The sequence below is a fragment of the Colletes latitarsis genome, chromosome 6 (assembly GCF_051014445.1).
Source record: "Colletes latitarsis isolate SP2378_abdomen chromosome 6, iyColLati1, whole genome shotgun sequence".
Taxonomy (NCBI): Eukaryota; Metazoa; Arthropoda; class Insecta; order Hymenoptera; family Colletidae; genus Colletes; species Colletes latitarsis.
This window is the reverse complement of record NC_135139.1, coordinates 16,634,322-16,652,250: the sequence shown is the minus strand read 5'-3', so window position 1 is coordinate 16,652,250 and position 17,929 is coordinate 16,634,322. Positions and strand designations below refer to the sequence as shown.

General features: G+C 43.4%; 1 protein-coding gene across 3 annotated transcripts in view; it reads right to left on the bottom strand.

The window, feature by feature from the left end:
- Positions 1–229: 229 nt before the first annotated feature.
- The window catches only part of LOC143342599 (Krueppel-like factor 6), a 453,138-nt gene continuing 435,438 nt past the window's right edge, over positions 230–17,929 (bottom strand). For all 3 annotated transcript variants that reach the window (XM_076766656.1, XM_076766658.1, XM_076766657.1), the window contains one exon: positions 230–2,938. In XM_076766656.1, coding sequence (XP_076622771.1) covers positions 2,763–2,938 — 176 coding nt within the window. In that variant the 3' untranslated portion in view covers positions 230–2,762. The remainder of the gene's footprint in view (positions 2,939–17,929) is intronic.

Here is a 17,929-nt window from a genome sequence, read left to right as displayed (position 1 = left end):
GTAATCCTCGTTTATCCTAAATCTTGTAAATGCTGCGTATATATATTTACTTTATTTATAATTATCCGTGAACATGGTAACAAATAATGAAACACTGACAAAAATTGCACAATATACAAACTTAGTGTTCTGCTTTCCAACCGTTTTATCTCTTCCCCGTGGATTCGTATGTGTTCGTTGAACCCCTGCACCCCAACCCCCCCCAAATCCCCTAACCCCCCCAGTTTAATCGTTTTTTGGAACACATTCTCGCGAGAAAAACAGAACACTCGCATGCACGCGCCATCCCCCCCTTCGTAATACGCACCCTCTTCGCGTGCAGACACATTGAATTTACGCGCTCGCGCGCGCGTACACATATACACACGCAGCCACACGCTCGCGCCAACGACGCGTCGACACTCTTCGTCAGTCAGGCTTACTTAGTAGGTACGGTATCGTTTTACGTTCTACGTGCGTTATCAGTTAATTTATTTGGCCACTCAACATTTAAAATTTAGTTTTTTTTTTTTTTGTTATTTATTTCCCTTATCTTCGTTTTGCTCGCCGACCTCGTAACCCTCTCAGGTAAAGATTAGTCTTCTTAAGCGGTAGAACTCGTCCGCCTCTCGATCGTCCGCTCGATTCTCGGTATTATCGTTATCATTATTACTATATTACTACTCTATTTTGTTCTCCTCTCGTTCGATGAGCGACCCCCATCGGTTCTTCGTTACTCCCGGATACGCTTTTCGCGTCGCCCCTTCTCGTCCCTCCCAATCATTCTCTCTCGTCTGACGCGTGATTCTCGAAGATCGACGATCAGCGAACAACGACGCGTCCCCGCGGTTCCGAGTCGTTCGAGATCGTCGGATCGATCGGTAATCGGAAACCAGGTTCGTAATCTGCAATCGTAAATCAGCAAAATTGTTAATCTTTCGGAGCTAATGGCGTTCGATTACCGATTCACTTCTCGATCTCCTGTACCTGTGATCGTCAATTACACTTTACCAGTCCGCTGTTTTGGGGCACGGTGCCGCGCGACGCCCGCCGTCTGGCCTCCGTTCGGCGCTCGCGATCGCGAGAGGAGGGGGGGAAATGACGCGCCCGGGAAGGGGGGGCCGAGCCTGACGCGTGGAAACGGTTCTAGAGCTTTGTGCGGAATGTTGCCCGTTTTATTTTGTCCCTTATGTATAATATATATATTGTTTCGGTGAGTAAGACGAGAATATTAAAAAATATATATATATTTCATTTATTTCTGTTGAGCCTCCGACGTGAATCTTCTCCCCCGATCCCGAGCGCGACGAACGTCGCCTAGAAAAGCAATCGTACAAAAGTACAAAGTCTGATTCCGTGTTTTCGTGTTTTTCATTCGTTTGTTTAAAAACCCATTGGACGCGCGCCGCTAACGAAAGAACCCCCCGGCAATTCCCGTCGAATTCTTCGAGCAAGAACCGGAGGATCCTTCCCGTGAAAAATATCGCTCGCGACGGGCGTCGATGGCGAAACGATCGAATCCGCGACTCGACGGGAACAAAGGGTAACTCGGCGGTGAGGGGGGCGAGGGAAGGAGGCGTGGTAGGCGCGGAGAAGCGGAGCCTCGCGATGTAATTCGCACTGTAAATTCGGGATTAGCGCGCGACACGGTAAACTTTGCTTCCGTCGAAACTGGCCGAAATCACGTATTCAATTACGGTTCGTCCTGCTTCTCCCCCCTCCTCCCCCACGTCCTTCTCCGCCTCTCCCGCGGTACCGCGTTGTTCCGGCGCCCCGCGAACAGAATTTCGATTATTACAGCAGCCCCGGGTCGAAGGATCGGAGCACGATAAGCGCCGCGAGCGCGTTTTCGAACCGCGAACGCCTTTCCTCGAAGCCTCTGTTCGTCGGGAAGAGAGAGAGAGATAGTACGTGTACACGTGTGCGTGTGTGTGTCAGAGAAGAGTGGCGGGAGAAATGAGATAGGAAATAACGTTTTTTTTTCTTTTTTGGCACCGACAGACAGCATTATTGTCCTCGCGAACCGGGACTCCTCGACTTTCGTTCGAACCGGTCGCGACGCCTTCGATCGCTCTCGATCCTCTCGATTCGCGTCGACCGGGGATTCGATCGTATCGCGAGGAGGCAGACGGCTTGCAGGACACGCGGGCACCGTATCGTTACGTCGACGACGGTTGCTCTCTTCCTATCCTCGGTGGGCGGTCGCTCGACCGCGTAGCGACGATCTTAGAATTTAATGAATTGGCAGTGATTTCGGTCCCGATCGAGACTCCATCGCGCTGGTTTCCAGCTACTCGCGTCCCGGTGGCTCCGACCGATCGATTGCTACGCCTCTGCGTCCCGGTCGTTTCGTTGACGCGCAGAGTATAGCGTCTAGCGTGCTTCCTACGCCGTTGCGTCGCGTGAAACCCGCCACGAGGGGAACGGAAAAGAGCACGCGCCAATCGACAGCGATTTACACGCGATTCTCGATGGAACGCGATCACCACCGGAAGTGGACGTTCCCCGGCGGCACCGTCGCGCTGATCGTCGATGTTTCGTTGAAATTCTCGACGCGTCGGACGTCGAACGATCGTCAGACCGACGAATCCGTGGGACCGTGCGCCCCGTCGACGTGTTCGAGTCGCGATTCGATGGATCGTCGGAGGGCGTCCGTGGAAGAAACGCGATCACGAGGACTTCGCGTCGTTGGGCGTCCTCGGGGATCGTCGGGGCAGGAAGGAGCCTCGCGCGCCGGTCCTGGACAGCTACGCGCGTGGAGGACCGCTCGCGGGAACGATCGATTACACGTGTCTCTTCATGTGGAGGGCTAGGTGATCGCTGCGAGAGAAGCATCGATCGCAGTGCCGACACTTGAACGGTTTCGCGCCGGTGTGCTTGCGATAATGGCGCGTCAGCTCGTCGGAGCGCGCGAATCGCCACTCGCAGCCCTCCCAGCTGCACTTGTACGGCTTCTCTCCTGGAACAGAACGGAAGTGGGACGTTAGAACGACGGATTCTGGTTTCTAACACTCTCGTATACTATTGGGAGGCGAGATGGTGACACCTAGGTCAAAAGGTTCTTGGTTATTATTGGGTAAATCGAGGTCGAGAACCTTAGGTGGAGCGTATGGACGATTCCTTGTGGTGTTTAGCTTGTGGGTGCCAACATCTTGTCTTTTAATAGTACTGTGCGTTCGCGAGAAATTGGCCAGATGGCACAGGAGACAGGGGAGTACCTCGCTGGCTCCACCTGTCGTCGTTGACTCGCCAAACTTTAAAATAGAGTGGGGAACCAATCAGATCCACATTCCTTTCGGCAACTTCTCGCGGAGGCACAGTACATTCAGGTTAACCTACTACGGACCCGTGTAACTTTTAGGTCACGTGCTAATGTATTGACATTTTCAAAAATTGAATAACGAAGAAGCCATTGTAAATAAATATTGCTGTGCTCGACTAAAAAAATTAACGGAGAGAGAAGAAAAGACAGTAATTCGAGAAGTTAAAAAAGATCCCTTTGCTTGTGCGTCAAAATTGGCAGCAATAGTGGCGACACAGTTTAAAAAAGCTGTTCATCCAGAATTATAGCGAAGATTATTAAGGAAACACGGTTTTAATACACGGGATCCGAGAAGAAAACCGTATATCAAAAAAAATAAAATATTAATAAGGATTAATCTTTTTGGAGTACAGTATTATCTTCTGACGAAAGCAAATATAGTGAGCCTGTATAGGTCTTTCCTTGCAGACGATCTCGCGAACGTTCACTTAGATATGCAAATGCACTGTATCAAATAATAACGAAAGGAGTAACGCGCGTATGAAAATTTCTCGACGGCGACGCGGGATCGGTAATTAACATAATAGAAGGCAGCAGGGGTAGTGCTTAACATTATCACCGTCGGCAGTCTAATAAAGTTTATGAACGCCGGGCGTCGTAACCGGCCGATATTTCGCGACACAATGCACAGGCGGTCGGTGCGCGCAGTGAAAAGGGGTTTTATTGTTCGGAACACGCGCGTCTACCCTTAAAATTACTAAAACCAAGGGGTGCATATAAAATTCTACCGCCTCCGGGACGGCGGATCGACGATAAATCGTCGCGGTTTAAAGGCGACGCAGATTCCTCGAACGACACGCGCGGCAGCGACACGTAGATGACCAGCCACGGGGGATGATCGGGGATGAAAAAGAGGACGATGGCGCGTTATTAACTCGTAAATAATCTATTCGCTAATGCGCAAAGTGACTGACGTTGATGAGACCCCGGCGGGAAAAATGCGGAGAACGGTATTGCGCGAAATGTAATTTCGTTAATGATTAACAATTATAATTGCCGTGTAATTAAACTAGTAATTAATGATTCCGTACGCGCATTACGTCTGGAGTAGAATATACTCGATATAATTAAAACGAATATTTGTAAAATAACCTTGCCCCCTGAAATTAACTATTTATTTTATTGAGCTTTTGCAAAGCATGTCTTTGAACGAAGAATTCTCTTATAATGTAAGGAATTTGATATTTTGGAAATAAATTAAGCTATGATACTTTCTATTTCTAAATAGTAGCCCCTCGTTGTTTGCCACGAGGCATTAATATTAAAATGTTTGTTAACCTAGATAACACTCTGGACTCTTAAAGACGCCAAATAAAACATATGACAGGCAAACAAAAGAAAATACAATCCAATTGTTTGGAAACATAATGAAAATGTTACAAGTTGATATATTAATGAAACACTTGAAATTTAGTATTTTAGGTTTTTACATAACCATTTCTACTGTATACACTAAAGTATTATAATTCTTTTTTTTTAGATTATTCTAAAGTGTCGCATCGTCATAATCTTTTCTTAATCGATCAAAATATTTAAATATGGACAAGTTGGTATATTTATTACGATTTTACAATTAATTACAAAAATAATCGCGATGTAATCGATTTACGGTTCAACCCTACGCGTGATTACCACCTGTGGCGCTTTGCCATCGAGTTCCACAGACCGGTAGACTTTGTGCCGCGGCAAGAGACGACGGGTAAGGGGATCGGGAATGTCGAAAGGCAGACGGTGAGTCGATACGAGGAACCTTCTATTTTTGAGGAACGACGATCCTCCGGAACACGGAGTACGGCCTGAATTGCGCCGAGGGAAACGTCAGGCTGAAGCGTCCCGAGTCCGCGATCCGATTTTCGTGTAAATAAAACGTCGCTCAAAACGAAAGTCGGAGTTTGAGGAGGTCTCGACGAGACCTCAGAATTTCCCATTAAGGCTCGAAAAAGTTCGCGGATGTAGCGACAACCGGTAACTTCGGAGAGCACGTCGAAGGAACCGAGAAACCTCGACGACGTCGAAAATCGTAGTTAAAAGGTTCGGTGACGCTTCCTCGAAGGGTTTCGTGGACGAAGAACCCGGGAAACATTTTCCTGGAAAACGAGGAACGTTCGAGCGACCGGATCGGGGTAATTGAGGGGTGGATACGCGTGTTCTTTCATAAAAACCAGACATAAAAGGAAGCCTAATGACAGCCACGAAGATACGGCGATATAAACGCGGGTATAAAACCGCGGTATAAAACGTTCGACATCTACATCGCCTAGTTCTAAAGTTGATGAATTAAAAAGAAGAAAGGGAGGACAGAGAGGATACCACGGAGCTTTCGCGCGACTTGCATTCGCGCAAAGTGGCGTTTTTATTGTCGCGCGGTTGTTTGCGGGAGGCAGGGAACGCGTCGCGAGTAATTCAGACGCGGTAATATCTCAGTTGTGTAACGTGCCGCGAACACGTCGGGCTGATTCTAAAAAAATTTGCACAACCAAACTGTTATTTTCTTCTGTTATGATCATTATTGCCATTTATATTATCGCGGGTGCGCAGTCTACTCTTTTGTACGCGCTTGTAAACGACTCTGGGGAAATGGAACGAAGAAGACCATCGTAAAACTCGTAAATTAGGAACATTACTATTCCGCAACTTTTGTTTCGACTTCTTGTTTGCAGAAAGTTCCCTTTACCCGCGATAATGATACGTTTTACTTGTAAATGTGGAAGGATATTAAAAGAACGATATCTATGATTATGTAAAACATGAGTTGTAGCACTGTTTGGTAACGTATACGATTTTTATTATTACCGATTGCAAGTGCTTGTATTAACTCTGGAATAGACGAATTCAAATATCAGTGTAGAGAAAATTCAGGATTAAAAGTAGAAAAATGAAGAAGTTATCTTGTCACCCATGCATTAACTTTTAAACATCCATGCAATCAATTTTCGATTGAAGCGTCGTCCCTCGCCAAAAGACATTCCAGAGCAACGACTGATGATCACCCAGGGTGGGTTGGGGGGAAAAATTTATTATATCCCCAGCGTCGTGCCCCCGAAGTTGTTCCGAGAAAGCTCGTCTTTTTCAGCGGGTTCCGTCCTCCATCGCGGGAGGTGACGACGACAAATCCAGCCCGGACGTGGCGACGCATAACCAAATCCAATCCCTCGTGCCATCCATCCCCTGACACCACCCACCCTCTCGTGTCACGCAGTGGCTCCTTCGACAGAGACACCCGACCTAGCGGAAGCCGCGACTTTTCCGGAAAATACGGTGCACACGTACTCGACACCTCAGCGCGTCCGCGATCAGCCCTCTCCGGGGGCGAAACACACTCGCCCCTCTCGTGTACGGACATCAGCCAGAGAAATGGCGTCACCTTCGCCCCACCAAGCTCGGGAATTGCCACCTCTCGCGGTGAAGAAGAGGAATTCTTCGAACGATAAGGATAAATCGTTGCTAGACGTGTCGAAAGAAGGTCTGAGGACTGGAATATACAAGGTATATTCTAAAACGGTGGACCCACATCCGTGGCTGATTAAGGGTACAAAAGTAATTAACAAATTTCGAATACACGTGTACCCTGATTGACTAGTTGGGTTGTAATTATTTTTTTAGTTCATCGATGTACGATTGCTTACGTTTACAGGAAGTGTTTTAATAATTTAGAATCAAGTATAAGGTTGTACATGATCTATTATAGAGTCCTATCTGTTAAACCTATCACGATTTTTGGTTCAGTTTCCACTATCTCTCTGTCCGTCTTGGAATAGTCCAGCAACACGTATTAAAAGTACATAAAATTTACTCGTGAACAATTCTCAAGCCATTCGTGTTTTATCTATAATTGAGCAACCGTTAGAAGCGGCAAGGCTTCCTCTTTAAAATGGCTTTTGGTTTCTGCCGATCCGACTTTCCGTTTTCGAGATATCGTAATTTATGTAAAGGGTAATTTTTCAATTTCTACTGTGATCTCTCGCACCGCCTTAGAAAAGACTATTAACGCGTATTAAAAATACTAAAAGTTTAGACGCGTGCAGTTTCGAAACTACTAGTGTTCTATTAATTATTGAGCCATTGTTAGAAGCGGCAAGGCCTCCCCTTTAAAATGGTTTTTGGTTTTTGTCGATCCGACTTTCCGTTTTCGAGATATCGTAATTTATGTAGAAGGTAATTTTTAAAATTTCGCTGTCTGTCGCTTCCCCGGGTTAGAAAAGGCTATTTACGCGCATTAAAAATTCTATAACTTTAATTACGTGCAGTTTCGAAATTATTAACATTTTCCTCATTATTGAACCATTGTTAGCGGCGGTAAAGCTTCCCCTTTAAAGTGGTTTTTGGTTTTTGTCGATCCGACTTTCCGTTTTCGAAATATCGTAAGTTATGTAAAAGGGTATTTTTCTTAATTTGACTATCTCTGTCTTCGTCTGACGCGTCGCGTCGTGCTTCCTTGTCGCGCGTGAGTCGAGACAGTCGCGTGACGCGGAAGCGTAGTATTTCCAAGAATTTACTACGCACTGTTTACTATCTACGCGCGCGGGGGATGAATGAACTCGCGCGAGCGCAATAAAAACGTAAACAAACTTCGGACGCTCATATCTTCGAAACTAGCCACCGCATCGACTTGAAACTAAAATCGCTATATCTCCGGAACTAATAAAGCTATCGACTCTCACAAACGCTCATTTTAAAGGGCATTTCATCCCCTATCAGATGACTATACCAGCTACTACAATTTTTGCTATCTTCTATTTTTATTTTCACATTTACTTTGACGCTACATACCCAAAGTAGTTTCAGCACTTCCTATTAATCATACGACTGATGTGCGATAAAACTGGATCATAAATTGTTTATTCAATTAAACATAAAATTAAATTTGTACACAGGGTGTTTGCATAATTACTAGCTAGCATTGTTTCGTAAATAACGACTATTCCGGAACCAACTACGGTATCGACTTTAAACAAATTCGTTCTTAAGAGCGTTTTATCCTCTTTTCGATGAAAAATAAAAAATATCAATCAGTCATATTACTATGTTTAACGAGACCTATACCTAGGATCTAGGATTTCGTAGAATAGTTTTCTTAAAATTGATACCAACGAAGATCGAAAATAAATATTTATTCCAAGCAATTTTTCGAAGTCACTTTGACGGCTGACTGAAATTTATCCGTCCTTTGCGTTTCAATTTTGATTTCTGACCGAATCGGGTCTCACGTGCTGGAAATACACCCGTTCCACCCTCTTCCAGAGCGAAGCGAACCCTCCTTTCCCGTGTAGGGACATCAACTAGAGAAATGGCGGCACGGATGAGCATCACCATCACCCTCCCCCGTCCCACCGCGCGGCCGGGAATTCCCGCCACTCGCAGCGAAGAAGAAGAATTTCTTGAACGATAAGGATAAACCGTCTTCAGCCACGCTGAAGGGAGGTCGAAGGAGGCGAATATATTACAGGAGGTTGCACGGCGGAAGGAAAAATTGTTGTTGAGTGCACGGAGTATCGAAGAAGCGCGCGCTTCCGTCGTAGAGAGAAATCGAGTTTCCACGGGACGGCGATGTGCAATGCGTTCGAAGCATGCTCATTGTCATTCCAGAAACGCGTCCCTCTTTAGGGGCGGGTTTATGCGCCGTTTTTGGACAGACACAATGGTACTTTCGACGGTTATGCGCGCATTAACGGAACTGCGCTCGTGACTCGGAGAAGCGTGCAGTTTTTGTTAAACGCTGATGTGCTCTTTCGCTCGATTCCGCGAAAGCCACGCTATATACCCCTGTTTTGTTACCTTCTGACGAAGATTCATGTTTTATTTGGAACGGAACAACGGTCGCGCTACTGGAAATTATAGACTAGAGTAATGGATAAAATGACTGTAGTAACTGGGACAAGAGCTCTTTTTCGCAGCACGAGGATAGCAGTAAAGTTAAATAGCTTCGTCAGTCTATCCCCTTGAATTAAACTACTTTCGTTGCGTTCATCTGAAAACACATGCAAATTTGCAATTAATTTAAAGAAGAATTGCCACGCACTAGCTCAGCAGCTGACTCAAATTAGTCTGTTCAACGTGTACTAAAAGAATGCTCTCAGCTTAATGAAAAATACGAAGAAAATTCGTCACAATTAATGATGTAATGCTTGCGGTCCCATAATTGGTTCACCTCGCTTAATTCGACCCACTCGTATATTTATACCCTCGGTTTCAAATATAACAAAAGACCACCCAGCGTTACGAGAAACGTACGAGAAGGAATTATACATGAAAGAATCCTCGGTGGTTCTCCGTCATCACAACTTGGTTATTCTTACTCCACAATTCCGTCGTGGGAAAAGGTACAATAGCAAATTCTGCTCAAGTAAACGTTCTACCTTCTCCTTCGACCAAAATTCTACCACTCGCTTTTTACTCGAGCAACAATCTCCACCGCGCTTCGACGGAGAAAGATCCGTAGCCAGGCTTCCAGAATCCCTACGGTTCCGCGAGAAAGCTGCGCCGAAATGCCCCTCCGCTTGAAAAATTCAGCGGCTCGTGCAGAATCGCAAAATAAATCTGCGGAGCCATTACACGTGCAATTAAATAAAGTAAAACAAAAAAGATGAAAAAAGAGAGAGGAATTCTCCGGGTCGGCGTGGCCTTTTGCCCCTCGCGATTGTACGAGGACCTGTTCAAAAACCGAATTCAATTTCGTGTAACCATGGCTACTGCGTAACGCGACGAAACGACTGCAACGAACGTGTGCACACGTTAAACGAGCTGGCCAACTTCGATGAGTGTCGAAATGACGTGGGACATTCCTCCCCCTCAACCCAGGAACGCTGGAAAATATTTTATAAGAATTATGTGCCAATTTGGGGCAGAACTTTGAGACTGATACGTACTTAAATTATGTAAAGCTACATTTTTATATCGTTCACACTCGTGTGAATAAGTCCTGTCGTGTGTGTGTGTGTGTCGTGCAGTGCTCATTTTATGGCCGCTTAATGGTCTCGCGGCGGTTCGTTACCACCTACGTAATAAAGCCATATTAAACAGAACGGCTTAAAGTGTTAACCTGCCCCTCCCCCGTCTTCCAACCCTAGCTACCCTTTTGTTGCTAAACGACGCCACCCAGGCAACCCCCTTCGCCTTTGTTTCGTAGGAATATCGGCCGCCTGTTTATCTCCTTCGTTGCCGCGATCGCGTGGGAAAGGCACGCGTGCGTGCACAGTTCGAAGAATCTAATTTAATGGATGGCACGGAAAGTTTCTGCATTTTCTATGGAACAACTCTCGCAACTTTACGCGGGTATTTACTCTGGCGTACGTGAAATAATAGACTCTGTAGAAATTATACGGTAATCACAAACACACGGATTCGAAGTGGGCGTTTACTGCGTAGGCGTATAGAATTTGGTGGCACTATCTAGCGCCAAGAATGGAGACTATTTCGCTGGAAACTTGAGCGTTCTACCGTCCAGAGCGCTGATCGTAGATTCAAGATTATTATATTATTTAATATAATAACGTAAACAGGACCGGGATAAAAATAGTAGAAATTATGATCGGGAATTAACAATCGTTAACGATAACGATCGATTATCATATTTACATTAATTTGACGCAGTGTCACGAAGCATCGAACGGGGGAAAATGGCGCGGAGTAGCTAGAAGCGGCTGGTTTCACGTAGTCCTCGAGGACGATCGTCCCTTCGGCGGAAGGAACGATTTTTCTACGTCCTTCGTTCCATCTGACGTTCCTCGAGAGGTCTGAGTGGGTTGGTATTGCGTCGATATGTCAGTCCGTCCCCGGCAATGTGTGTTCGTCGTCTTTGCATTTTATTAAGTCCGCCGGCGGCGACGATGTACAGGGTACCTTCCGTCATGTCGCCGAGGAATAGGACAACCGGAATTTATGGCCGTGGATTCCGTGCCCCGCTCACGCCTTTTACATCCGAAGACGTTCCGCGCGTGAAACGTTTCCAGGAGAAACGCGTCTAATACCAAAGGGTGTTCCGCAGATCCGCGTGACGGATCGTTTCGGGACTGAGAGATCTCGCGTGGCGGAAGATTTTCGACAACGACCCGTCGTGACCTAACGAATATTTTTTTATGCGATCCAGAAGACCAGGAGACCCTGGCTGATCGATAAAAATATTCGTTCATTTCATTTATTAACGGGATTAAATCCTTTAGTACAAAGATGTAATATGTGAGGAACTACAGATGTGGATTTTACATAGCCAAACATTATCGCTTAGTGAATTTAACAAAAATAAATTAATTTACAATATGTTGCAACGATAATTTTAGACTTTCTAATGATTAAATCTGTTTTAGCGTGTACAGAATTTGCGTTACTAATCATTCTATTTACAGAATTCTGAGATCCAAACGTTATACGGTAACTTTCAGAGTGAAATATTGCAAATATTGCGAAGTTCGGAAACCTTGGAAAAATTCTATACGCGATACCTCATAATCAAGATACGAATAACTAAGTCATCGTTGTCGAATAAAATTTGTTCAACGCTTCGTTTTCGAGAAAATCGAGTGTGCAATACAGTAGGACTTTGAGATAAGTAAATTCATTTAAACTTTAAACTTTAAACTTTAAATAGACCTTCTAAACTAATAATTGCACAAAGCTGATATAAAACTGAAGGAATATTTACACGAGATACAATTTTTAGAATTTGAGAATATTTAAATAGAAGAAATTACTTCGCGTTAGATTTCGTCATCGACAGAAAGTGTCGAAATTATTACAAATGGCTAGGAAAATTTCCACCTGGACGAAGCCATGGAGAAATCAATACGTCGTCAAAAGTAAAATTCTTGAACTACCCTAAAAATTTGTTTCCGTCGAACGTGTTCCACAGTCGCGTCGAAAAGGGAATATTTTCTCGTCGATATTTGGAAGAGGCAATATCGAATACGTCACTGACAATTTTTGTGGCGTAATTCCTCCCTATCGCGCGAACGTCAGAAACATTTGTGAAAAAATTCAATTTGGTTTTCACAAAGCGACGATTTTTTGACGTTCGACGCAAAAATCGAGAACCCGCGTTCGGGAGGGGGGAGAAAAAATTTAGGACAATCCGTTTCCGCGTTTGGAAGACATAAGTCGGCGAAAGGAACGCCGGGGGACTAGATTTTCTCGATTTTCTTTGAAGAAAACATCGCCCGGGTATAAAGCTGTAATGGTTTTTGCTTGCAAAGGAATTGCAGATTCTACAAAGCGGGAGTGGATTTTCTACAGCTCCGCACACCTTCTACACTGAGAACACTTTATTCCACACTCAAATTAACGCCGGAGAAAGATCGTTGAAATTACTCTGACACGAGACTTTAGCGTTAGATTTAACTTCTCTGCAGATCTTTCTCGAGAGAAATTTAAAGGAGGATGACTGGGGATGCACGTTAAAGGTAGAAAAGAAATTGCGTAAATGTTACATAACGCGCGAGACTGCACGGTAAACGTAACAATGAAAGAATATTTGCAAATCGTGAAAGGAAACTCTATGCTGCGTTTCAAAGCAAAGAAGCTGGGAACGTTATTGTAGAACTTTTCCGCTACTAGTATTTCCAATGAAATTACATTTCCTTTTTGTTCTGTAAGTGTAAGTAATAATATTATTCAAAGAAAATACCTATTCTGGGTTTTCGGGGCAGAGCATTTTAATATTTCAATGGTTCGTATTATATTTCTAATCGTCTGGACGTTTCAAGCTTGTTCCAAGTCCTCTGCAGAGAACAAATTGGTTCGAGATCAAGGCGACCGTGTGTATATTAATACATGAATTATTTCAACGAAACATAATCATCAAAAACAAATATCTTAGAAAAATGAAAGAAATTTTATTGGGAATGTTTGATAAAATTAGTTTGGAAAAAGAAAAATTTGGAAACATTCAAAACATCTTGAGCCACTTTTAGAACCAAGTGCAGAAACTAAGTGATTTCGTTTTCGTCCAATAACTTAGCCTGTTTTAGCAAACGTTGGCGAATAACCTAAAGGAAAATTGAAATCGAATAATAGTACCAAGGCTCGCGAACCGTGTAAATAAAACGCAGAGCTCCGTGTTTGTGCTCGTATCCGAAATTGCGAAGGGCCATCTTGTAAGTTTACGTGATAGATCGTTCGGGGCCAGTAGCGAATTTACGTTTCCCGTGAAACGAAGGGTTCTCAGGAATACGACTACGTTACCCTCGTCCAGATACGAACAGCGTTTTATATTTTTTTTTTCACCGGTCCGCTTGAGAAACGACGTTGTCAAACCCCGCCCCTAATAGCGACGGATCGGGAGAAATTTCACTGGGGAGGACGTTGCTTCGCAGCCACTTCCTAGGGGACAAATTTTCTACGGGATCGAACGCGCGACGGGTACAGTTTTCGTGCGCTAAAACGGGACAGCGCGCTATCGGAATGAAAAATGAGAAGGGATTTCCCGTAAAGAAGTATCGTCCACCCGGAAGAGGAGCGCAGCAAGTATTTGTTTCGAAAAAGGTCGCGGCACTTACCTCGGAAACGGGAATGTTTCCTGAGAAATAAAACGTCCCCGCCTTAGTAACGGGGGCGCAGTATTCGTGCCCTCCTGCCCGGAAGAAAACAACGAGGAAATATGTACGAAATTTCCGTTCGCAAATATCCAGTAAATCTTCGATACCTTGGAACGAACTATAATTTCAACGTTTTACGATCCTTTTACTTCTTCCTCACACACGTGACAGGTTGCTCTGATTTATCTTAGTTTTATCTAAATCTATGTCATAATTTAGCAGAAGGTCACATTACACTGAATTGTAGTTTAGATTTTTTAATTTCAATTATCTTTTAGTTTTTATTATATATTTTTCGAAGGTTCAGTTTCGTATATCCTATAGAGATATATAATTTACAAAATTGCATAGTATATTCCAAATTCCAACGCAATGTCTTGAATATGAAACTGAGTAAAAGAAAATTTTTGTAACCTTTACCCCTATCAAAATTCGAAAATATAATTTTGGTAGGCATGCTTTCAAGCAATATTTTAATCCATTGGAAAGAGATTTAAATTCTACGTAGAAAATGTATGGTGTGAAGAAATATATGGAGAGGATTAAATCTTCTTCAAACCCAGCGTGTCTGAGCGTACCTGGTACATTCTACTGTGAACGTCTTACGGGCAACGTGTATGCAAGGATACACGAGCAATAAAAATGGAGCAATTGTACTCAAAGCAATAAAATTGAAGGTTTAGCTGTATTATTTTCTAAGCTAATAAAATGAAGGAAACGGGTCAATTAAAAAGTCGTTTAAATAGTAGCCTCGAAAAGCGAACGTAACCTTCTTCCTGTGAGGCGTGTCTAATCGTGGCTGATAAATTCTATGGTTTGCATAATTGAACTTCATATACAGCAGTGTGCAAATAGGACTAAATAAGAGGATTCTATGTCAACAAAAAGAATTTAATTTCTTCTGAGCCTGACGAGTCTGATCACAACTGGTATAATCTACTGTTCGTAATATTGCCTGTCTTCATTTAATTTTCGTAACAGTCCTTTTCATAACAAACACCATTGATATTGCTCGAAGCATTAATCTTTAAATAATATATTAGTAATATTTTTCAAATAAATAAAACAATTTTTTCTAAGCTATTCTTCCGATCTGACGAAGAGATAGATTTCTTAATAATCGAAGCTTATATTAACGTTCGAATAAATCCAGAATATTTATATTTTGAACAGCGGGGTTGGGAACGGTCGAGTAACTGTTTTCTTTATCGACAGAAAAAGAATAGTTTCTTACGGCTCGACGAGCGGTCGAAGAAACAAAATTGAAACCGGGGGATAGAAGATCGATCGGCGCGGTTTTCTTACTTGTGTGGAATGGTAACGCGTACAGCCGGTTCTTGGCTGCTTGTTTCCGTGCTGGCGGTATCGACTACGGTTAGAGATAGCACGTACCTCGTGTTGTGAACTGCGGTTCCGCTGTCAACTGTAGCGAGAACTTTGACGACGTTTCCAATTGTTTGCGGTGGGGAAGCCCCGACACTCGGCGCGGAGCTTCTAACTTCGCCGCGATCACGTGTTTCGAACAGTGCCCCGAGGTGCGAATCAATATATATATACGTACGCTGTGCGTGTACGTAGACGCGAATCTACCTATGGTTTCTGCACACGTGTGCGCGTGTAGCGAACGGGGAGCCATTCTCTGCCGAGAGCAGCTATAATCTAAAGCCGAACAAACTTCCGTGTAAATAATACACGTCCCGGGCAAGATTATTTCGAGAATAATACACGACCCTTTGATAACAACTTTAACTATTTACTGGTAGACCGCGGTGGGAATACCGAGCGGGCGCGCCGAATAATCGAACAGTGAATTAATCAGAAGGGAAGTTATCAGGAATTGATGTGCTGCAAAAGTTCGAGTTCGAAATTTTCGCGCGCAAATTCGGTACCTTTGCGCGGGAAAGAAGTTTCTATCGCCTATTCTTAAAACACTTTTCACCTTTTGAGTGCTGAATACTCTTGGCTAAAATACTGTAGAAAATCTGCTTACTGACGCGTATCGACAGCTCTACGGTCTTGGGAGGCGGAGCTTTAAACGTTAATAACTTTTTAACGAAGCCCCAATCAACAAATTGGTATTCTTGATTTTCGTCTTATTTTGGCCTTTAAAATCTTTCATTAAAATTTTATATGCCGGATAATTGGACTATATCTACATATAAAGTGATAAAAACGAGGAATATAACCACAGATTTCTGGCCATGCGTTATATTTGCGATAAAAATTTTTTTTCTCGAAAGTGCTTAGGAATTCGGGGGTATGTCTAATGACCAAAAATGATTGTAATTGACCCCCGCAAACGAAAATAATTTTTTCAGAACGAATTGAAATTTTTTAATTTCGCCGAAAAATTTGTTCACCTTCTATTTTAATTATTCGAATAACCTTGATTTTCGTTTTATTTTGCCTTCTAGAATCTCTCACTAAAATTTTTCCCAGAGGTAGTCGAACACCCTGTATATGAGCCCATAGCACTCAAAGAGTTAATTTTCAGAATCTTCGTAAAAAAAGTATCTCGAAATCACTTGTATTAAAAAGTCGTCTTTTAAAGGCGTTTAGTACGATAGTTTGTTTTTATGTTCCAAGCTTCCGCTTTGGTATCGATAAAAATTGTTTCTCGATAGGAAGATCGCTTTAAAGCTTCGCGAAATATTCCATGGAAAAGATCGTCGACACAAGGCTCCTCGCATAATCGTCCCAGCGAAGAGTTTGCACCTTTCCGGGCATCCTTGGTCGATCTCTCAAGCATCCGTTCGTCTATTGTACCAAGTTAGGTGGTTGCAGCGGTAGCCACCGAGATTTAAGACCGAAACGCGAGGGGAGCGAAAGAAGAGGAGAAAACAGAGATCAGCCCCTGCCACGGTCGAGTGCTCTGTATCGAGGAGAACGTACGAGAGGCACAGTTCTAGTTTGTGGTCTGAACGAAAGAGTGGACGCGTTCAATCGCGCAGATGCACTCGTTTCGAATCAGGACAACGCGCAGGGGTAGCCAACGTCAGTTTCTCGCGCCATTATTTACGAATGCACCGTGGTCAGGGACTTCCAATAATAGGACATCGAGAACGCACCGACGCTACGGGGAACCTTTAATTTTATTTATTCCCCACTGGATCCGGACCAACTTTTAATTCCATCGGCGACTCTCGACGCTGATAAATTTCGAAGCGACCCGAAAAATTCGTTTCCATGTCCAGCGTGACGCAACGACTTGGCGCGATATTTGTTTCGGGTAAACACGGATCCACCGATAAATTATCAGCGTTCTCGTCTTATTTTTCGCGCGGGAACAATGCGGGTCGACTCGACGCGAAATTTGAAAGGTTTCGAATACATCTCCCGCGGTGAATGCCGGGGAGGAAACGGTTCTGTAATGTACACAACGCTCTCTTCCGAATGATGCAAACATATCGCGAACAGACACGTTGCGATAAATAATTCCACATCTACGTGTAACGCGAGCACATGTTTTATCCCCCTTGAAAAGAATTTATTCTTTTTCCCCCCTTCATTCCTTAAACCACAGTGTATTTTGTATGCCATTTAATTACCAGCGTTCGAAAGAAAAAAAGAAATGGATCATCTAATCAAAAATAAAAATTCAATGATTTGACGAATATTTTTTTTATATATATAAGAAAAGCTTTATTTATATTAACTTTACTTAGATATAAGACCATAAGGCTGAGTATACAGGGTGTTCGGCCACCCCTGGCAAAAATTTTAATGGAGGATTCTAGAGGCCAAAATAAGACGAAAATCAAGAATACCAATTTGTTGATGAAGGCTTCGTCAAACAGTTATTAACGTTCAAAGTTCCGACCGTACAGAATTTTTTTTCTCGAAAATGCGCAAGATTTCGGGGGTATGTCTATTCACCAAAAATGATTATAATTGACCCCTGCAACCGAAAATAATTTTTCCAGAACGATTTGAAATTTTTTTTTGTCGCTGAAAATTTAAACACCTACCCCCTGTCGATTTTTCTTAAAAATTCGTTTTTCATTTTTAGTAATTTTGTTTGACGCCCTACAGAAGAGTTGTCTAATACTTTTTTGTAGGAACCCATGAGCTCTACTTCAGAAAAAAGTTTCAGTGAAATATA